Below are 23,942 nucleotides of genomic sequence, written 5' to 3'. Positions count from 1 at the left end.
TTCATCTCAACGTGCATGATATACAAACTGCAATTTAGTGCCATGCCGTGGCAGGAAAACCCGCCATCACAATCAACTTGTTGAAAAGACTTGAAATGGAAAGGAAAGCCCATGTGTTTCGACTGAAGGCCCCACCGCCAGTCTCAATTATTGATGTAGTTCGAGAACCATGAATGTCCAACCTTTGTTCTATCTAGGCATTTGGCTCTGCCCAAGGGTGGGCCTGTGCCAGAGAGATGTACGTGAACCCCGCAACACAGGTAGGTTTACATCATCTGGTTGCACGCTCCTTGGGTATACTGTTTCTGACCAGTGCCCAGGTGTTTGGACTCAGTAAGCCAAATGGTGGTCTTGTGTGTCATAATGACTCTCTCAAAGATTGTCCCTCGTGATTTTTCCACTGCTTTACTTGAGGCCATATAAATGGTTCTATGCTGATTTATTTCTAAAATAATGCCAATCATCAAACCGAGTGGCTTTCAAGGTCATTTCAGAGGGGAGTTAAGAGTCAGCCACATTACTGGAGCCACATGTAGGCCAGACCAAGTAAGAATGGCAGATTTCCTTCCCTAAAGGATGTTAGTGAACCAGATGGTCTTTATGACGATTGTTGACAGATTCATGGTCATTAGCTTCCGATTCCAGATTTATGAATTAAATTTAAATTCCACTAGCTGCGGTTCCCCAGAGCATTAAGCCTGGGCCTCTGGATGACTGGCCCAGTGACATTACTACAATCTCTCCTGAATCACACCTGATCAAATCATAGAATCAGAGTACAGAAGGAGGCCATTTGGCCCATCAGGTCTGCACCGACCACAATCCCACCCAGCCTTTATCCTCATAACCCCATGCTTTTAGCCTAGCTCAGTTCTCTGAAACTAAGGGGCAATTGAGCATGGCCAATGCACCTAACCCACGCATCTTTGGAGTGTGGGAGGAAACCGGAGCACCCGGAGAAAAGCCATGCAGACACGGGGAGAATGTGCAGACTCCACAAAGACAGTGACCCAAACCGGGAATCGAACCCGGGTCTCTGGCGTTGAGGGGCAGCAGTGCTAACCACTGTGCCACCGTGACGCTCTTACCACTGCCCTCACACCACCGTTATCCAGGAGGATTTAAATTTAAGTTAACAGAAACAAAACAGCAAGCTCTCCACGACGCCAGTGAATTCCAGCTCTGTGAACTCACCAAGAACTCGTCATTCACTTTTTTTTGCCAGGTCCAAATGGGATGTGGGTATCCTATAGACTTGCAGTACATGATAGCACTTTTGCCCTCATTCTTATTCTCACTCCGCTTGTGGCCAACGATTTCCGGAGATGCTAGAACAGAAACCCCAGATAATTAACATACTTGTATGGAAGAGGGTGGCGTTAAAACAAAAAGGCGGATTACGCCAAGAGATAGAACAAAGCAATTTAACGATACATAATCACTTAGAAGCGCCAAATGATGGCAGAATGACTTAGCCCCTCTAAAAGGCAATGAAACCAATTCATAATCTTGTCACAGTGCAAGATTAAATACACATTTGAGCTGTTCTTTTGAGTGAAAAACGCATGGGGAAATGTGATTTTGCTTCCAGTTGACAGTCAGGTTCATTTAGTATCATGTGTCGCACTAAACAACAAACTAAGCCAGGAAGAGGCAGAATATGTCTGAACGCAGTTCGGAATATTTCGCTCAGTAAATAGCTGGAGCGACGCAAGTTGTTTTCCACCTTTGGCAAACCGAACAAAGCAACTCGCCAGTTTGTCAGTTAGTTTACATCTCTACCTTGGATATTTTGTACCTTCATTTCTCGGCTTATCTAACAGTTTGACTCCTCTACAGTCTGTTGCTATGCTCCCTCCTACCCACCAGCACGGTTTTTAATTTATTTTTTAAATGAACAAAATTTCCACTCAATAATTGAGCATCTTCCATTTCCTGCAGGATTTGAAGGTGTACTGCTACTCGCCCACAATTCCTCAATTCAAACGATGTAAATACAATGTTGCTTTATTCAAATGACCAGATAATTTGATTTTTAATCCTTCTCCTCCTGTGACCCAGCCCCACACTAAATAACATGAGTACACTTTATTCCAAAGTCAATAACCCATCCCACTGTCATGTTTCCTCCCACAGTCCAATGATAAGAACATAAGTACACAAGAATTAGGAGCAGGAGTGGGCCATCTGGCCCCTCAAGCCTGCTCCGCCATTCAATAAGATCATGGCTGATCTTTTCGTGGACTCAGCTCCACTTACCCACCCTCTCACCGTAACCCTCAATTCCTTTACTGTTCAAAAATTTATCCTCGTCTTAAAAATATTCAACGAGGGAGCTGGAACTGGGCAGGAAATTCCAGAGATTCACAATCCTCTGGGTGAAGAAGTTCCTCCTCAACTTGGTCCTAAATCTGCTCCCCCTTATTTTGAGGCTATGCCCCCTAGTTCTGGTTTCACCGCCAGTGGAACAACCTCCCTGGTTCTATCTTATCTATTCCCTTCATAATTGTATATGTTTCCATAAGATCCCTCCTCATTCTTCTGAATTCCAATGAGAATAGCCCCAGTCTATTCAGTCTCTCCTCATAAGCCAACCCTCTCAACTCCGGAATCAACCTAGTGAATCTCCTCTGCATCCCCTCCAGTGCTAATATAGCCTTTCTCAAGTAAGGAGACCAAAACTGTACACAGTACTGCGGGTGTGGCCTCACCAGCACCTTATACAGCTGCAACATAACCTCGCTGTTTTTAAACTCCATCCCTCTAGCAATAAAGGACAAAATTCCATTTGCCTTCTTAATTACCTGCTGCACCTGCAAACCAACTTCTTGCGATTCATGCACAAGGACACCCAGGTCCCTCTGCACAGCAGCATGCTACAATTTTTTACCATTTAAATAATAGTCCATTTTACTTTTATTCCTACCAAAATGGATGACCTCACAACACTGTACTCCATCTGCCAGACTCTTGCCCACTCACTCAGACTATCTATATCCTTTTGCAGACTTTCAGCGCCCTCTGCACACTTTGCTCTACCACTCATCTTACTGTCATCTGCGAACTTTGACTCATCTATGTGAATTGTAAATAACTGCAGTCCCAACAGTGATCCGAGACACACCACCAGTCACTGATCACCAACCAGAAAAACACCCATTTACCCCCACTCTTTGCTTTCTGTTCGTTAACCAATCCTCAATCCATGCCTTGCACCTTTGTCTTATGCAGCAGCCTTTTGCGCGGCACCTTGTCGAATGCCTTCTGACATGTGGGTTAGGTTGATGGGCCATGCTAAATTGACCATTAGTGTCAGGAGGATTAGGAGGGTAAATATGTGGGGTTACGGGGATAGGGCCTGGGTGGGTTGTGGTCGGTGCAGACACAATGGGCCGAATGACCTCCTCCTGCACTGTAGGGATTCTATGATTCTGCTCACCTCCTTGTGCTCAGGATCAACTGTTACCCACTTCTAATTTTGGTTCCTTTAACTTTCTCCCACCCCACCCACCCACAAGAAAGTATACCAAATTGATCATATACGAAAACATATTTGGCGCAGAAAGATAGTGAATGTAGCCCTGTTGGTTCATTGGGAGAAGCTGCAATTGCAAAATTAGAAATGGATAATACAAATCACTATTCAATCCATGGTGCTCAGATTTCCTGTCAGGTTGAGAGAGAATTTGCCGGATCACGTACCAACCAAATCAAGAACAGCTTCTTCCCTGCTGCCATCAACTTTTGAATGGACCTATCATATATTAAGTTGATCTTTCTCTACAACCCTTTGGCTGTTACACTACATTCTGCATCCTTGCCTTTCCGTCTCCCCTTTGTACTCTATTAATGGTATGCTTTGTATAGTACACAAGAAACAATACTTTTCACTGTATCCCAATACACGTGACAATAATAAATCAAATCAAAAATGTTGTTAGTCCAAGAGTCTCTATCATCCAGAATTAAAGACACAGCAATTTGAATGATTGAATAATATAGAATTGCACAGCGCAAACAGTCTCAAATAAACCGACTGCCAAGGACTTGTTAGCAGTGTAACCATACATAATTTGATCAGCACCAAGAACTTTCAACCCAATTTTAAGTCAAGTTTGGAGACAGGCAAGTGGTCTCAGTCCCCATTTTCACCTTCTGTTGCCAAAAATCAGAGCTCATGCTTTTGTTGCCTGAAGATTTGATTTCTCCGAAGTCTTAACAGCTTTCCTCTGCCCCAGCTCATCAAAATACAGTAGTCCTCATCTTCCTTTGTATAAACGAACAGTGAATGCATAACATCGAACTAGGCCATTCGGCCCGACTGCTTCATGTCAGTATTGCAACACTGATTACAATGGGATCTTGATCAATTGGCCCAGTGGGCTGATGAATGACAGATGGAGTTTAATTTAGCTAAATGAGAGGTGATGCATTTTGGTCGATCAAACCAGGGCAGGATTTACTCAGTTAATGGTAGGGCATTGGGGAGAGTTATAGAACAAAGATCTAGGGGTACAGGTTCATAGCTCCTTGAAAGCGGAGTCACAGGTAGACAAGGTGGTGAAGGAGGCATTCAGGATGCTTAGTTTCATTGGTCAGAACATTGACTAGAAGATTTGGGACATCTTGTTGAGCTTGTACAAGACATTGGTAAGGCCACACTTGGAATACTGTGTACAGTTCTGGTCACCCTATTATAGAAAGGATATTATTAAACTAGAAAGAGTGCAGAAAAGATTTACTAGGATGCTACCGGGACTTGATGGTTTGAGTTATAAGGAGAGGCTGGATAGACTGGGACTTTTTTCCCTGGAGTGTAGGAGGCTTAGGGGTGATCTTATAAAAGTCTATAAAATAATGAGGGGCATAGATAAGGTAGATCATCAACGGCCGGAACTCTACCACCTCGCCAGCCACAAAATCAGCACGGGTGAGTGTCCAACGGAAATCTCTGTTGACCTCGGGCAGAATTACTAGTCTCGCCAAAGCGCGGCCGTAAAATCCCACCCAACATCTCTTCCCAAAAGGTAGGGGAGTCCAAAACGAGAGGGCATTGATTGAAGGTGAGATGGGAGATACGCAAAAGGGTCCAGAGGGTCAATATTTTCACATAGACGGTGGTGAGTGTCTGGAACGAGCTGCCAGAGGTAGTAGTAAAGACGGGCACAATTTTGTCTTTTAAAAAGCATTTAGACAGTTACATGGGAAAGATTGATATAGAGGGATATGGGCCAAACACGGGCAACTAGGACTAGCTTAATGGTAAAAATGGGCAGCATGGACAAGTTGGGCCAAAGGGCCTGTTTCCATGCTGTAAACCTCTATGAGCATTTATCCTCCATGTACCTCCTGCCATCCTACTTCATCTGGTTTAGTATACCTTTCCATTTCTTTCTCCTTCATGTTTATCTAATTTCCCTTTAAATACATAAATGTCATTAGTGTCAATTATTCCAAATGGTAGCATGTTCTGCACTTGTAGATGGAACACCTTATTTGATTTATGAATGACTCTGATCTATGGCCCTTAGTTTTAGATGCCCCAGTATTTGCAAACATCTTCTTTACATCTACCCTCTAAAATGACTTAAGGAACTCCTTGTTCAACATTGCTATTGCAGAGTCCTTTTCAAGCTCCTCGCTTCCCAGCACGCTCTCTCAGCATTCTCCAACTTGATTTAAAATCCCTTTGTGCCTTTATCCTATCCTATGTCTGGGACATCACCAGCCTTGTAGCCCAGCAGGCAGCCTCCATTCCTGCAACTACTGACTTCTCATCACTGGTGCCCCCTGCTCCAGTGAAGGTAGCTTTTTAATTAGCTACCAAATCCTATCCTCTGGAAAACTCTACATATCATTTCTGGCCACTTTCAAAGTCCTCTTCATTGGTAGAATGGAGATATGCCCCTCTGCATGCACAGAGGTTAGCACTGCTGCCTCACAGCGCCAGGGACTGGGTTCAATTCCCGGCTGTGCGGAGTTTGCACATTCTCCCTGTGGGTTTCCTCCGGTGCTCCAGTTTCCTCCCACAGTCCGAAAGACGTGCTGGTTAGGTGCATTGGCCGGGCTAAATTCTCCCGAACAGGTGCTGGAGTGTGGCGACTAGGGAATTTTCACAGTAACTTTACTGCAGTGTTAATGTAAGCCTACTTGTGACACTAATAAATAAACTTAAAACTTTGCTTCTTTTGCAGTCTAATACTAGAGTATAACTGCATCATTGTAAACATAAAACCTTGGAGTGTCTTTCTGAATGCTTCTTGGTCCACATATTCACCCTAACATTCCAGTTTGTTGCCTTTCAATGCACCGTTCACTTTTGAAAATGGTATAACAGATAAAGAACAATTCATGCTTCCAATCTGTTCCATTGTACAACTGAATATTATGAACCCCATTTCTCCTCTACACAATATCTTTTGTGTGAGAGTGCCAAAAAAGCAAGAGAGAGATATGGACCAAGACCAATGTAAGTGGGGAGCAGGGATGCGTGAGGAAAAATCTAAGAAATCACAAATTAAAGCTCATGTCCATCATGGTAACTGTAAGACCGGGATCAACTTGATGATCTATGAACTCTTTCCCACAACCTCCATGTTATTCACCCTAAGAAGGGACCAAAACTGCACCAAAACTACATCAAGGTTTTAGACAATGACAAACCTTTTTGCTTTTGCTATTGTCACATTGCTCTCAGTATTCAACTAATGTTTTGTGTACCATTAACCAAGGCTCCTCACTGCAATATTTCATTAAATTAAGTTATTATTAGCACTAACATGCAGGAGGTTTCTAATTACTAAAAGTAAACACTACCCATCCATCTTAACTCGTGTCGCTATGGATTTAATGTTCTTTTGGCAGTATACACACCATTGGAGCAACAGCATCTTTGCTCAGAGTGTTAGCAATGCAGGGGATGGGGTATCTCGGAGAGAAGGGGCAGGAGGGGAAAGATAAAGAAGATGCAGTTTCTTCCAGAGAAGTTAGAAAACAAATTAACACAAGGAAAAAAATCCATCTTAGCCTTTGCTGGGTTAACAAATCCCAGGGTTATCTTCCCCCAGAGCCCTACTTCTGTTGTCAATTATCCTTAATGGTAATGATCACGATTTCAATTCATTTCTCTTGTTAAAGCAGCCCATTTTCCAACATCCACGAAGAAATTAATTTCTCCCAACTTATTGGTAATGATTTCAAATTGGTGACTCTTCTGTCACTGGCTCACTAACATACAGCAATGCTCAAAATGGTAGAGACAAGCACACTTCTGGGTCAAGAGTAAAACAAAACAACTTTTTATTCTTGCAGTGTGTGTAATACTAGAACTTAATGCCTGCTCACAAGAGTTAATTCCATTGTGTGGGCTGGGAGTCCCATGTAAGCAGATGGCACAGTTGGCAGATTCCCTTTCCTGAAGGACACCCAGTCAACCTGTGGGTGTTATGACAAGCCAGTTCATTTGATGATTATATCTCCCCTTGGCACAAGCCAGCATTTAGCGAATTCAATTTCACAACCAGCTGTGATTAGGATTTGAATGCACAATCACTGGATTATTGGTACTATAAGGATTAATTAGGCTGCAGTACCCCAAGCAGTTAGTAGGTGGTTGCACTGAGTCAATTTCTTGAGGCTACTACACCCACAGAGGAAGAGGATACAATTAAAAAACAATTACTAACATTTTACTTAGGCCTCCAAATTAAAGGTGTTTTTTTAAAAAATGGCATCATTTCTAGATATGCAACTACGAACCTCAAAATTAATCTTAGTAGAGAAATGAGGATTAAAATAGAGGTGTTACACTCAAACCATAAAATATTCTTGACTGTTTAAATTTTAAAGTTTATTTATTAGTGAGACAAGTAGGCTTACATTAACACTGCAATGAAGTTACTGTGAAAATCCCCTAGTTGCCACACTCCGGCACCTGTTCGGGTACACCGAGGGAGAATTTAGCAAGGCCAATGCACCTAACCAGCATGTCTTTCAGACTGTGGGAGGAAACCGGAGCACCCAGAAGCAGCCTACACTGACACAGGGAGAACAAACTCCACACAGACAGTGATCCAAGCCAGGAATCGAACCCAGGTCCCTGGCACTGTGAGGCAGCAGTGCTAACCATCGTGCTGTGCTAAATTCAAAATCCATCCATTTGATGAAAGACCAGTTATTTGACCAAAACATAGAAGTTAAGAAGCTACAATTGAGATTTTAAACGTAAAAATAAACTGAACATGTCCTGTTCGCATATACATTGGCCCCACTTACATATAGCACCTGTACCAGAACTTTCTTACCCCAAATGTTTGTGAATGAGAGGAAGAAACAGAGCGAATGTATCTCCTATCTTCCGGTACAGGGGTGATCTTTATAGAATCTACAGGCCTGATGCACCCTTTGTGGGCCTTTAGTGCAGGGTTTAAATGATTTGAATGCAGCAGTAATTATTTTTGTTCTGCATTTTGTTTTGCAAGAAAAAAAAAATCAACATCTTTCACAGTTTGACATGGGAGTGAATTACTTAAAGCAACGTCGGAGGATTAAAAGGGCACGAGACATGAAAGCATTCCTCATCCTGCATAGCAGCAAACCGGATTCAACAGCTTAGCTATCAACATCATCGTGCAATCGCCATCTGTCACAGAGGGCTTCCAATTACAAGCCGTAAGGGAAAAACTCGAAGGGCAGATGAAGGAAGAACGGGACAGGTTTATTTCAGATCTATATTGCTGCAATTTTTAAACCACCATTGTAGTCGAGAGACTGGCACGATCATTGAATATCAAAAATGTTTGAGTTTTAAAATTAATATTCTAATAATCTTCTCCCTTTGAGTCAGAATTGTTTGTACATGACTTAAATTTACACAATGTGCAGAAACAGAACATTCAGCCCAAAATATTTCCAAAATGGCTTCAGAGTGTGGCGACATCTTGCAAGTTGTGCCCAGCTTACCCTCTAATTCTATCCTTTACTCCCTTTCTATGCTTTTAAAACTCTAACTCTTTTAAACTCTGTAACAATGCGTTAATTCAATCTCTTACAGATTTGGCGATCCTTAGAACAGAAGTCTGAGATCACGTACCAACCGACTCAAAAACAGCTTCTTCCCTGCTGCCATGAGACTTTTGAATGGACCTACCTTTAAGTTGATCGTTCTCTACACCTTAGCTAGGATTGCAACACTATATTCTGCACCCTCTCCTTTCCTTCTCTATGTACAGTATGCTTTGCCTATATAATACACAAGAAACAATATTTTTCATTTATACTAATACATGTGACAATAATAAATTAATTCAAAATCTAGTCTATCAGTTCTATGCTCCACACGCACCTCCTCCTACCTCACCTCATCTAGCCCTATCGACATGGGCAGCACAGTTACAGAGGTTAGCACTGCTGCCTCACAGCTCCAGAGACCTGGGTTCTATTCCTGGCTTGGGTCACTGTCTGTACAGAGTCTGCATGTTCTCCCTGCATCTGCGTGGGTTTCCTCTGGATGCTCTGGTTTCCTCCCACAGTCCAAAGGTGTGCGGGTTAGGTGCATTGGTCATGCTAAATTGCCCCTTGGGTATCCCAGGATGTGTAGGCTAGAAGGATTGGTGGTGTAAAATATGTGTTGTTACGGGGATAGGTGGGATTGCTGTTGGTACAGACTCCGTGGGCCAAATGGCCTCCTCCTGCACTGTGGGGGTTCTATGGACATATCCTTCTGTCCTTCCTCTCTAATGATCCTATCTTGCTTCCTTTGGTAACAAGAAAAATCAACCCAACTCACTTTGAACTAAAATCAAGACCTAGGGATACAGCATACAATGAAGTATTTAAACAAACACTGATGTGATCAAGAACTTGCTTCATTTTATTTATCTAGTAGAGATACCCAAATTTAAAAATGAAAATAGCTGAAGCAAAATCCACAGCAAAACTCCAAATGAGCTCCCACTTCTGAACAAATCACTGACCAGGCAACGGCAAAGGAAATAAATAGCCCCTCAACCTGCACTACTCAATGAAAGTCCTCAAAATATTTTTGAAACAGGAATTGCTTCACGCTCACTTTCAATTTTACAAAGCAAGCTTAAACTTCCCCTCCAAATAGATGAAGAGGTGAAAAACACGTGGGATGAGTTATAACTTTATTCATGCATCAAATTTCCACTGGGTCCCATATTGAAGGAAAATCTAAAATGCACTATTCCCATAATCCTGCGCATTTACCGTGGTTAATCCACCCAACCTACACAACGTTGGTAATTATTTCATTATTTGGACATTTTTCTTTTATCTTCATGTAGGCAAACGTATTGAAGAAGGGAAAGGATTAATGTTTTTTTTGTACTCAACGTATTTTGTACCTAAAAGGTTGAACTTTGTACCTGGAATGTATCACAAACATAACCCTTCCAAATGGCTAGTCTCCCCTTTGTTTATATTGCTCCTGGTAGTAGTATAAGCCATTTGTTCTTGGTTTCATCTTTTACTTTTAGTATAAGCCATTTGTTCATGGTTCCCTCGCTTGTTTATATCATTCTGATAAAACAGACAGTTGAATATGGATGTTAGTCTTTCTTTCCCATAGGCTTGTGTATGATTTAAACAAAGGAAGCAGCTACCAAATGGTAGAGTGCGAGAATAGCCGTTTGAAGGAGGACTCCCACTGGGACAGCTGCAATCGCACACAGTCACTTCAAAGGAAAAGCCGCGGGAAGAGCGGGGGACCAGAGGTTGCATCTTGACTACAACCACCAGGAGAATTGTGCTTTATGACTCAAGGATACCAGATAGTCTCTGGATCATGGTTAGAGAATATCAGAAGCTGTTAAAGGAACTATAATTTATGATCAAGGACTGTTAACTGGACTTTGCTTTATGGCTTGTATTGGGAACCCTGATGTATAAATGTCCACGCTTCTTGTGTTCAGAGAGAACTTTGGCTTCCGCTTTCAAGGGGTCAGGTTCTCCCTCAAGCTTGTGAGAATAAAGCCTTACTGTATTTTGACTCATACCAGCCTCAGAGTATTTTTACCGACTTCAGTATAATGATGGACTTGTGTGCATGACTTTGGGTTGATTTTTAAAATCTTTCATGGGATACAAGTGTTGCTGGCGAGGCCAACGTTCAATCCTCATCCCCAATTGGTGTGAGGTGGTGAGAGCCACTTTTCTCCAGATGGTGTTGGGGAAGGAGCTCCAGAATGTCGATCCAGCGGCAGTGAAGGAACAGTAATATTGCTCCAAATCATGATGGTATGGGGCTTGGAGGGGAACTTGCAGGTGGTGATGTGCCCTTGCATCCGCTTCCCTTGTCCTTCTTGGTGGGTAGAGGTCGTAGGTATGGAAGGTGCTGTCAACAGAGCCTTAGTGAGTTGCTGCACTGCATCTTGCAGCTGGTACACACACTGCTGACGCTGTGCATCTGTGGTGGAGGCAATTTAGCGGATGGGGTACCATCAAATGGACTGCTTTGTCCTGGCCGGTGTTGAGTTTTGAGTGCTGTTGGGAGCTGAACTCATTCAGGCAAGAGGAGAGTATTTTAATACACTCCTGACCAATGCCGTGTGGTGGTGAGCAGGCTTTGGAGAGTCAGGAGGTGGAATCCTTGCTGTAGGATTCCTAGCCTCTGATCTGCTCTTGTAGTCTCAGTATTTATATGGCTAATCCAATTCAATTTCTGATCAATGGTAACCCCCTAGGATGCTGATAGTGGGGAGATTCAGCGATGGTAATGCTATTGAATGTCAAGGGAATGTGGTTAAATTCTGATTGGAGGTAGTCATTTCCTGGCACTTAACTGGCAAGTTACATTTGCACTTTACAAATCTGAATGTTGTCCAAGTCTTGCTGCCTATGGGCACAGACTGTTTTAGTGTCTGAAGTGTCACAAATAGTACTGAACATTCTGTCATCATCAGCAAACATCCCCACCTCTGACCTGACAATGAAGGAAGGTCATTGATGAAGCAGCTGAAGGTGGTTGGACCTAGGGCACTATCCGGAGGAACTCCTGCTGTGGCGCCCTGGAGCAGATGACTGATCTCCAACAATCACAACCATCCTCCTTTGTGCAAGATATGAGTTTAACCAGTGGAGAATTTTTCACTCACCTCACCATCGGAGTTCAGCTTATTGTCCATGCTTGGCTCCTGAGGTCAGGAGCTGCGGGGTCTTGGCAGAACCCAAACTGACAATGACATCTTATTAAAAACGGTCCTGCAGTGTGACAAGGAGTTTGGAACCGAATATGGCAGGACCCACAATCGCTTTCAGATAGGTGAATTACTTTGGTCAGTTTGGGGGACACCTTCCATCTCTTTGCTAATCAAGAGTAGACTGGTGGGCAGTAATCGGCCGGGTTGGATTTCTCCTGCTTTCTGCAGACAGGACGTACCTGGGTAATTTTCCACATGGCCGAGGAGATTCCAGCATTGTAGTTGTAGTGATAAAGTTTGGCTAGAGACACAGCAAGTTCTGGAGCACAAAAGTCTGCAGTACGATTGTTGGAATGTGGACAGATATCCTGTACCCCCAGCTGTTTCTTGATACCATGTGAAGTAAATAGAATTGAACACTGGCATCTGTGATGCTGGGGACCTCAAGAGGAGGTCGAGATGGCTCATCTACCCAACAGTTCTGGCTGAAGATGGTTGCAATTGCTTCAGCCTCATCTTTTGTGCTGGGCTCTCCTACCATTGAGGAAGGGGATATTTGTGAAGCCTCCTCCTCTAATTGTTCGCCACCATTCACGTAGCAGAATTTCAGAGCTTAGGTTTGGTCTGCTGGTTGTCTATTTATCACATGCTGCTTACACTGTTTGGCATGCATGTAGCCCTGTGAATGTTTCACCTGGTCAACATCTCATTTTTAGGTATGTCTGGTGTTGCTCCTCGTATGCACTCCAGCACTCTTCATTCAATCACGATTAATCACCTGGCTTGATGGTAAATGGTAGAGAGGAGGATATGTCAGGCCGTGAGGTTACAGATTGTGCTTGAATACAATTCTGCTGCTGCTGTTGGCCCACAATAGCTCATAGCTGCCCAGCCTTTGAGCTGCTAGATCTGTCTGAAATCTAACAGAACAGAATGGAGAGTATTCTCAACATGAAGATGGGGCTTTAAAGTTTATTTATTGGTGTCACAAGTAGGCCTACATTAACACTGCAATGAAGTTACTGTGAAAATCCCCCAGTCGCCACACTCCGTCGCCTGTTCGGGTACACTGAGGGAGAATTTAGTGTGGCTAATGCACCTAACCTGCATGTCTTTCAGACTGTGGGAGGGAACCTATGCAGACACGGGGAGAACATGCAAACTCCGCACAGACAGTGACCCAAGCCAGGAATCGATCCCGGGTCCCTGGTGCTATGAGGCAGCAGTGCTAACCACTGTGCCACCCCTTGTGCGGTGGTCACGCCTACCAATACGGTCTTGGAAAAACCTACTTCATCTTCTGACCAATCTAGCTGTCACAGATGCATTTGTCCCCTTTATTGGCTGCCTCCACACCTGCCATCAACCCACCATGACAGAGATGTTCTTTAGGACTTTGACAAATGTGCCACCTTCAGTGCTTCTTCCAAATGATGTTCAACATGAAGTACAGATTCATCACTGAGGAAGGGGGGTTGGGGAGGGTGCAATGAGTTGCAATCAGCAGGAGATTTCCTTGCCCATGTTTGGGGTGATGCTATGAGGCTTCAGAGACTTCATGGGGTTTAGAGTAAAAGTTGAGCACTCCCAAGGTAACTGCCTCCCCATTGCACACCACTTCTGTTGTGTTGTCTGAGGCTGGGGTGGAAGGGGTGGGTGTGTATGTGCACGCAGCGATCAGTTCCATTCAGGTCCACATGATTTTATAAAAGCCTCTACGACTCTCACCAACTTTTACAGATGCACCATAGAAAGCATCCTTTCCAGTATTGGCTCCTGCTCTGTCCAATACCGCAAGAAACTACAAAGGATCGTGAACGAAGCCCAGTCCATCACGCAAACCAGCCTCCCATCCGTTGACTCAGTCTACAGTTCCCACCTCCTCAGAAAAGCAGCCAGCATAATCAAGGATCCCACGCACCCCAGACATTCTCTTCCACCTTCCTCCGTGGGGAAAAAGATACAAAAGTCTGAGGTCATGTATCAATCGACTCGAGAACAGCTTTTTACCTGCTGCCGTCAGGCTTTTGAATGAACCTACCGCATATTAAGCTGATCTTTCTCTACACCCTAGCTATGACTATAACACTACATTCTGCACTCTCTCCTTTTCTTCTCTATGTACGGTGTGCTTTGCTTGTACAGTGCACAAGAAACAATACTTTTCACTGTATACTAATACATGTGACAATAATAAATCAAATCAAAAGGAAGTTTTTTTTTTAAAAAGTGCGCTTTGCACAAGCTTCAATCCCCAATTGCCAGCAGCCTGTGGAGGCTCCGGTGATGTCATGGAATGATCACATCACCGTCCATTTAAAGGAGCCATGCTACACACACCAATTCCCCCAAGTACACAATAAATTCTTGCCACCTCTGGTAGGTCTGTCCAGTAAATGGGACATAACATACCCAAGGATAGTGATATCTGGGACATAGTCTGTTAAGACCCAATTCCGTGAGTATGATTTAAAAAAAGCTTATTTATTAATGTCACAACTAAGGCTTGCATTAACACTGCAATGAAGTTACTGTGACATTCCCCTAGTCTATGGAACAGCTCTATTGACTAGTCTATTGGACAGCTCTTCAAATTTTGGCACAAAACTTTGGATGTTGGTAGTTTTGCAGGGTTTTCAGGGCTACGGAGTGCAGTTGTCATTTCAGGTGCCAGAAGGTCGGTCTGGTTTCATTCCTTCTTGACTTTTCTCTGGTGGTTTGATACAGCTGAGTGGCTTGTTAGGCCATTTCAGAGTCAACCACATTGCAGTGGGACTGGAGTCACATGTAGGCCAGAACATGCAAGGATGGCACATTTTCTACCCTAAAGGACATTAGTGAACCAGATGGGCTTTTACAATAATGGCTTCATGGTCACCAGCTTTTAATTTCTGATTTATAATTGAATTTAAATTCCATCAGTTGCTGCGATGGGATTTGAATCCATGTTCTCAGAGCATGCGCCTGGGCCTCTGGATTACTACTCCGGTGACATTACCAGTGCACCACCACCTCTTCCAAGACTGCCGAACAGAAGACCTAGGTATTATAGTACACGAGCCATTGAAAGTCCATGACCAACGTTATGGATGGATTGTGACAGCAAATACAGCGATCTGATGTATTGCCAGGACGATTAAGTATCAGACACGAATCACTGGCATTTCTTTCCGCAAAGCCTTAGTCGGAATTAGGGGAACGTAGAATTATCTATGAGTTTTAAGGTCAGAGGAGGTAGTTTAAAGTTTATTTATTATTGCCACAAGTAGGCTTACATTAACACGGCAATGAAGTTACTGGGAAAATCCCCTAGTCGCCACACTGTGGGTACACAGAGGATGAATTTAGCACGGCCAATGCACCTAACCAGCACGTCTTTTAGGCTGTGGGAGGAAACCGGAGCACCCGGAGGAAACCCATGCAGACACGGGGAGAATGCACAGACTCTGCACAAACGGTGACCCAAGTCGGGAATCGAACCCTGGTCCCTGGCTCTGTGAGACAGCAGTGCTAACCACTGTGCCACCCGTGCTAGGAAGAGGCATGACAATGAAAATATTCAAAAACAAGGGTGACAATACAAAAAAATTGAGTTGCTGGTGGACCAGAAGCCAGCGAGAGTTATTCAGCACAGGAGCAATGGATGAACATTTAAATTTCCCTACAAGGAAACAACAGTGCTTACCTTTGATTTCTATGGAGGCATTGACTGTAGGGGAACTTTCAAACATGAAGACACAATGATACGCTCCAGAACTTTCAGTTTTTGGTTTGGTAATCCTGGATTTCAAAGAGAAAAAGGCAAAGCAGATCTAATGTTTGGAGGGAAATGGATAGAGATTGTGCAAGTCTTACTATTGTGGTATGCAGGAAGTTGCAATATTTCTACGAAAGGATATATTTAATGCCTGTAAATAAATGCACATCGTGGATACGAGAACGCTACTTCATTAGAAACACAGAGTTAAGAAATGTGCAAAATTTGAAGCCACATCAGATTGTGGGTTATTTTTTTAAAAATAATGTTCTGTTGCCATTTTCAAATCAAAACTCATGGTTAACATTTTCCAGGCCACATTGCCTGTTTATACACCACTCTGAAGTAGATGTGCTGCATTCCAAGTAAACAAGAGTTTTAATTTTTAGGGGCACGGGGTGGAACGTTCTGACAGGCAAATGTAAAATGTTTTGACACCTTCAGGTATTATTCTTCGGTGCTACATTTTGACGTAAATGTGTCTTTACTAAATTGATTAATTATAGGGTATTGTCTTATAAAGCTAGAATTAAACTTTTTCGCTATAGGAGTACAGTTTTCTTTTCTTTGCAGTATCAATAAGTAGTAGCAGCTTTCCAAATCTTGATTGCTGTAGGTGCAAAGGAACACCATCACCCCCTCCAAGTTCTCCCTCCAAGCCACACAACATTCTGACTTGGAATCAACTCGGCGTTACTTCACTGTTGCTGGGTTCAAAATTCTGGAACCCCCCCCCCAAACAGCACTGTAAATACAAACTATTACCTTCTCAAAGGGAAATTAGGCATGGGCAACAAATGCTGACTTTGCCAGAGGTGCCCACAGCGCAGGAATGAAAAGAAATGTTTGGATTCAAGGCCTGCAATACAATCTGCAATATTTCAGTTAATTCACCCATAATTCTCCATAACTTTGCTTCGATATCCAGAGGCATTTGAGAAAGTGTGGTTATTTATTGCCCCCCCCCACCCCACCTCATTTCCAAAATTCCACCCCGATTGGTTACACAATTCCAAAGTCTTAGTTCTCACTTGTACTCTGTGCTGTTGGCAGCAATAGAACTCCTGGTCCCAGTAATCTCTTCGCCATCTTTCATCCAATAACTGCCATTGCTGGGAGTTGGTGCCAAGGTCAGGTTACAGAATAGGAAGATGGGTGGATTTGGATGTTTTAAAACAATGTCTTCAGATGAAGTGATCCTTGGCTCTGTAATACAGAGCAGAATAAAGGTTGTTAGTGACCATAAAATTGGTGCTGGACACACAACAAATGCAAGGCAATTCCAGCCACTTGAAAACACAACATTCATCAAACAGACTGCTGTACTGTTATATTAATTTCTCGTCAATCAACAGCTGATAAATATCCATTACTAAATGCTAGCAAGACTTTATTTTGCTACTAATGTCCCCTCACTATGATGTTTTGCCAACTAGGAGTTTAGAAATAGTTTAGACGTTCAGAGCTGTTGAACACTAAGGAAAGCTGACGCTTCAGTAATTTATCTATCCACAAATCTAGGAAAAATTCTGTAAAAACAGTGACCAGAACGGTTCCAGTGGTGAAAACCAGCGTCGTCACATCACACCACAATGGCTTCACTGATAGCCAAGTCTCCACTTACTAATGTTGAAACATGATTATAAAACAACATCCAGATGGGAACAGATTATTGATGGATCTTAATAGCACTCAGGGCAGTGAATATAAATTAATCCCCCACGAACAGCGAATGATAATTGCATAAAGTAAAATTCAATTCAGGAGATTTTCTGGCTCTGCGGTTAATATAAATAATGAGAAAGATATATTTCACAAAATATTTTTAATTCACTCCTAGTTGTTTGCAAAAATCCCTTGGTTCGCAAAAGAGTTAAGTGAAATATAATAGAATTTGTCCAGTATTGGTTGGGGATTTGAAGTAGATTTTATCAAATAATGATAGAGGAACTGCTTTATAAAACAAAGTTGACCGAAGATATTACTTACGATTAATAGAAACGTGAAGTAATAAAAATCAAGATGCCAACAACTTTAATGAAAGGGATATTAGATAGGAAGGAGGCTTGCGGCACTAAGAACTCGCCACAAATTTGTACTCAACAAGCAGTTAAATAGCATCAAAATCTTGGCAACTGAGCATAAATTTCCTGTTATCAATCCACAAACATTTTTCTCGGCCATATCTGCAGTGGAATGAGGATGGGTTTGTAACCAGATTCAAAAAGGTTTAACAAGTAAAAAAATGTTTTCAAAAGACTGGCCATTCAGGGCTGTCCACGGGTGATCTGGGGTCTGCAATATGGCTTGGTTGCTAATGGTAACACAAGTTTAGCTGTTAAACTATACCTCCCTTTTAATATCAATGCTCAGGTACTCTTTCTGAACCCAACTAGCTGTAAATTAAAAAATTAATGTACTTCCACAGTTACAGGTTAGTCAATTTGAAGATCCAGGCCAATCTAGACTTGTGATGGACATGAGCTAAGCCCCAGATATTTGTACATTTGCTAGGTGAACCTCCCATTGCAAATCAAATGCTCAAAGGCAAGATCCATATACCAGCCAATGCATTATGGATTATTCTTCTCAGGTGGGGGCTTTGTCCCTAATGCCACAAAAGAAAGTTCTTCATCATGGACGAAATTGGAAATTCTGCTTGGGGTCAGTAGGGTAGAGGAGGAGCTTATGATCTTATATTCGCTCCATCAAGATGACCAGCTAGTTCCACTTCCAGAATCTGCCTCTACCCCACCTCAGCACGCCTATTTCCCCAATTTTATCCATGCTTTGGCAATCTCCAGATTGATTATACCAATACAAATCTCAGTTTATCATCATCAATTCTTCTTTCTAAAGCCAATTTGTGTTTTGGCTTCTGACACGAATTATGGAATTCAAATTGTGGGAGATAGCCAACCTATCACAAACGTTTGAAATTATGATCACTGAATCATCTTGAGCTTGTCAACTCAAGCCCGCTTCTCACGCTAGCTGTATGTATGCTAATTTTACTTGATTTCCCAATATAGTTTCATTTTCAGAAGTAGCAATTAAGAGATATGGCTCATCATTGATTCTGACTGACAGAGGCAGAACCACACTGATTTACAATTACAGTAGCTGAGGTTATTCAGTATATCCCCACCTGTTTGTACTATATTTGATCCAATTACTCTAATCCAATTTCTCCCTCCCCTCCCCACCTCCAACTCTCTCCTCATACCCATCTAAATTTATAAGGTCTTGAAATAGATTGTTAAATATCAATAGCTGCCTGCAGTAATGCATTTTATATTCTAATCAGCCTATGCCTGAAAAAAGGTTTGCATAACTCTTTAATCTGCAGAAAGTTCCTCCCGTCTTCTTCCGACATTTCTATGAATATTAAAAAAAACTGTGGTCCAGAAAAAAATGCTTTTATAATTGGCAAATTGAATATTGAACGTGCTGTATCCAGATAGTACTAAGAAACAGGCCAGGGTCAAAGTCTGCAACAGTCCAAAGCTGCACTGAAAGTTATCACTCAAAGTTAAGCTATTTATGTTATTTCCTTCCCGTAAATCTATTTGAAATTATCAAAATTAAACACACGCATAAACATTTGCAAAGTCAAATGGTGTTAAATATAATTCATGGCAGCTTTACAGGCCAATTCATTACTACATTTGATATTATTACTGGACTGCACGGCAGGCATCATAACGGACTGCAAAGTAGAGGAAATCACATATCCCAATTCTTATCATTCATCTTTTAGACAAACAGTAACTCTTAGATCACAACAGGCTGAGCTTTGAACACATGCAAGTTAAACTTCATTTTATTTTTTTGACCTCCTCTATGGTAGCTTCAAAAGAAGTGAATTTAACCCTGCAAATACAATGTTCAAAATATTTTCCCTTCCTCTCATCAATTGAGGCTCCCAATTCAATTAAACTAAGAGGAATGCAGAGCACAAGATCAGATTCCCACTCATGCCCATATCATGTCTCTTAAGCAGTGTCTCCATAGTTCTGAAGCCAATGCTTTTCCCATTATTCACCTACCAAGAAAATGGTTGTATATTATTATTTTTCAACACAGGGTCTCATCAGTAATGTGTAAATATGTGCAGTGGATTTCCTTATCAAGAAAGTCCACATATCATACTGGACACAATTTGTGAGGGAAAACACTAATTCCTGGCAATTCAGCCTCAATTGCCCTTTTCCAGATTTCTGAATCTCAATTGACTAAGAAAAAGGGATTCTGTATTTGTCTCAAGATCCACATTCAACGATTAAAAACATATATTATGGGCATTGCAAGAGAAGTGATCCCATTAAAATTCAGGAGAGATAGACTGCCACTACAAGGGAGATACTAGCGCAGGGAACACATCTAAAGAGCTGGTGACTCGGAAGACAGAAAAGATAAAGAACAGAGATGCATTTAGTCACTGTGTGTTCTAATCTGTGACATGGAAAAACAAGTGGTCAGGGTGGGGGTAGGAAAGAGAATTCTCCACAACAGGATCACTATCTTCAATGCCTACTCACCATTCCAAAAGGCTGTGTACTCCTCTATTTTTAATACCATTGACCAACTTACCAATACTACTGAAAAAGAAGGATTAAAGCAAGCTAGTGCAAAATGCAATCAATTTCAACAGTCTAACCTTCCTTCAAAAAAAAAACGCGCACACAAACTGAAATCACTGTTAGTGGACAAAGATTTTGTGGATTTGTATCCGATTCCTCCGTCACCATTTTACAGGCAGACACTAACCCTCAAATTTTCAGTTCTGAACAGTACAAAGCCTAGCGTGTAGCAGCATCATCTGCTAAAATAAGAACATAATTATAGCCCGCTGCACAGTGCTTTAAAAAGCAAAGAGCTCGCTGGTTTGCAGCACTGAAGTTTCACATTGCAGCATAAACTTCATTTAAGTCTGCAGCATTACAGCATCAACAGATTTCTCAAGTGGGTTTGCCCATTTTGCCTCCAGCAGGCACTCCTTTATGCCAGGAGGTGAACTTTTAAACTCAGGCTGTCGTTATAACTGCACTTGAAGTGTACATAAGCCACATGAAAACTTTAGTGGCACTTCGACACTTGACAGTATCAATCACTTGGGTTTATCTTGAACTTTTGCGTTCATGTTCATTCCAAAGTGCTGTACATTGACACCAATATAGCAGTCTGGCTGCAGCCTTAATTTTGTCTCATCATAGAATCCCTACACTGCAGTCAGAGGCCATTCAGCCCACCAAGTCAATAAATAAAATTCTGGAAAAAAGGGCATCTTCGATGCAACACCTATCACTTGCATGGAATGATTTAGACTCTTGAATGCTGAACCCCAGCTCAATAATGTGCACAACAGACAATGAAATATGAATAGCATTTAAGTTCCACAATCAATGAGTGGTCCCTACTTTATGCTTGGTTACTACCAACATGAAGATAGTATAATGATGAGCTACTGTGGTCACTAGTTAAAAGGGATCATTATTAAATCAGTAGTTAGATCTGGTGGTTCTACTTCAGAAACCACTCCTTCCACCCAGTATCCGGGATGAATTCCCCTGTATATCTTAAAAAGTTTGAGTTCATGGTTCTTTTTTAAAAATACGTAAGCGTTTGAAAGAAAGGGATATGCATGCTAGAAAGTAGGCCAATAGTTCTAGATCCATGCAGTTTGAAACCTGTCTGCCACACCAACAAAAACACAATTTTACTTTTCTTCCCTAACAAACTTTACTCCAGAGCAATCTCAAAGCAGTTGCTTAACTGGAGAGACAGAGCATATGGCAGATTGTAAACTTTTAACATATAAAATGATTATTAGCACATCAGCAAGAGATTTGGTTTGCTACAATGCATGGAAGGCACTTCTTTCAGTAAGGTACAACACAACTTTTGAGTACAAATTTTGGTTCTGAAAGCACGAGATGTTTGTTGGTTAGATCAGTCAGGCATTCAAAAATTACTTCAAAACTAGCCCAACCTCAAACATTTCTGACTAGTGTTGTGTGCATTCTGTTCTCAAGTGGTAGGGGAAAAAAGAGCAGATAAAATTTAAACACTCCATTAAGCCACTTCCATTGACAGTATCTGCTAGGGTATTAAACTAGATGCACAGTGAAACATTTAATATTCTATTACTTGGATAGTGAGTATTCTAGGTCTATTAGTGCGAGTCCTCAGCCATCATTTTTAGAACTGTGTCACTGGATTTTTTTTTCTACCCTGCAGCCTCAGAAGCCCATTAGTATTCTGAGCACCTCCCTTTGCAGTTCGCTATGCTGTCTGTCCCACATCCAGCATACAATACGCAAGAATAAACCTCTCACACATACACCCACATAAGATATTTATCAGCACTAGTGGCTGGCCATGGCTGCTACAAAGGAAAACCAAATCTGATTAGGTTTGAATCTCAAACACAAAAAGACCAACAAAAGCAAAACTTCTCAAGCGACTGCTCATGGGCAAAGGGGAAGGGGAATGGTTACTTAGCAGGTAAGGAATTGACGGGTCAGACACATTACAATGGTTAATGTAGGCAGAGTAAAGTGACTTCAATACTGGGATTTTTCTAACAGAGTTCAGTTGCACAAACTAGAGGCACCATGATGAGGTTAGGAAAGACAAAGTGCAATTTTCGAGGCATTTCTAGACTACTGAAGGGGAGTGCGGTTCTACAACATCATAAATGGAGAAGGGTGGCGGGGTAATCTAAATAAAAAGACAACAGGAAAGGAGCAAGGTCTTGCTGACCAGCAGGAACTACTATGGTACCACTATAAGTAGTACTCACTTGGTAGGATGACAACAGTGGCCTGGGCTCGTATCCAGGTAATGGCTGGATTTTGTCGCAGGTCGTTCCGCCTGGGGTCGTTGCTGGCCCTGCACTCGTAAGTCCCCGTATCTTCCAGGCCCAACCTAGTGACACGCAGCACACTCACTCCATTGCTGCCGTAAGCTGTGTTTATTGAAACCCGCCGCTTCCGAGCACCATCCCACAGTTGTATGAACGAGTCGCCCCTGTTGACCTCAGCATACCACCACTGGATCTCTGGTGTGGGGTTCCCTACCACATCACAGTACAGCTCAAAGGTGTCGCCTGTCAGTTTAGTTTCTGACAAGGGTGACTTGACAAACCCAGCTGGAGGGAGGGCAGTAGAAATGTAGTGATAGAGCAGTCAAAGAAGCCCTAAACTCTGAGAATATTCTTAACTCTAGACAGGTTATAACAGAAATTGTTTATTTGTAAGTTAGCTTAGAATACAACAACAGAAAGTAACAGTACATATAATTTAACGAGAACAAGACACAATGTTAGGTACTGAAATGGAAAAAGGTACATAAGAAATGTGGAGTATGGAATTATTAATTAGTTATATAATCAAGGCTTCCTTGGTGAAAGAATAATTTGCAGAGATTCATTAGAAAAAAAGGTGGCTATTTAGTGAATAGGTCAGAACATTACTACACAGAAATGAATAGGAATAGTCTAGTGTTTTAGAAATCTGTGATGTGCGCACAGGTTAAGAATATAAAGAAAAATAAATTGTTGTGCTCTTTATAACCGGCCACATGAAGATATTTTGGATTTGTAGTTAACTGATGGCATGGCTTGATGTGGCTCTTTACTGATCACTATACACAACCGGTGGCTTTTGAGGATGTTGAAGTACCTTCATTGCACTGGAAATGCATCCCGAGCAGAAAAATTCAGCAACTTCCCCAGTAATGTTCTTTTTAACTCCACGAAATATACCCAACTCCATTATACCTCAACATCAAGAACACACACAAATAAACCACTTGATTCATTTTATTGCACAGGGAAAAGCTAACTAAAAGTACCCCCTCTCCTTATTAAGCATCAAAGAATTTAAAACAGGAGGCAATGGAAACTTCTCAAGGAACCAATTCACTATACTGTACAATTGTTAACCTTACTGAACAAGTTCCTACACATACTGTAGCGCTTGCAACATTCACCCCACTGGAATGTGCAAAGCACAGCCACA

The 23,942-nt window shown here is 42.0% G+C and overlaps 1 protein-coding gene across 2 annotated transcripts in view; it reads right to left on the bottom strand.

Annotated features, from left to right (window-relative positions):
- LOC144480541 (neuroplastin-like) overlaps positions 1 to 23,942 on the bottom strand; it is a 76,596-nt gene that overhangs the window by 23,831 nt on the left and 28,823 nt on the right. Inside the window, exons 2-5 of one of the 2 annotated variants that reach the window (XM_078200115.1) lie at positions 22,724 to 23,071; positions 16,950 to 17,124; positions 15,847 to 15,941; positions 1,195 to 1,328 (exon numbers count right to left, since the gene is read on the bottom strand). In XM_078200115.1, coding sequence (XP_078056241.1) covers positions 1,195 to 1,328; positions 15,847 to 15,941; positions 16,950 to 17,124; positions 22,724 to 23,071 — 752 coding nt within the window. The remainder of the gene's footprint in view (positions 1 to 1,194; positions 1,329 to 15,846; positions 15,942 to 16,949; positions 17,125 to 22,723; positions 23,072 to 23,942) is intronic. The other variant, XM_078200116.1, reaches the window with a different exon arrangement.

The sequence above is a fragment of the Mustelus asterias genome, chromosome 29 (assembly GCF_964213995.1).
Source record: "Mustelus asterias chromosome 29, sMusAst1.hap1.1, whole genome shotgun sequence".
In the NCBI taxonomy this organism is placed as follows: domain Eukaryota; kingdom Metazoa; phylum Chordata; class Chondrichthyes; order Carcharhiniformes; family Triakidae; genus Mustelus; species Mustelus asterias.
The sequence above is the reverse complement of the archived record's forward strand: the minus strand, read 5'-3'. Positions and strand labels throughout refer to the sequence as shown.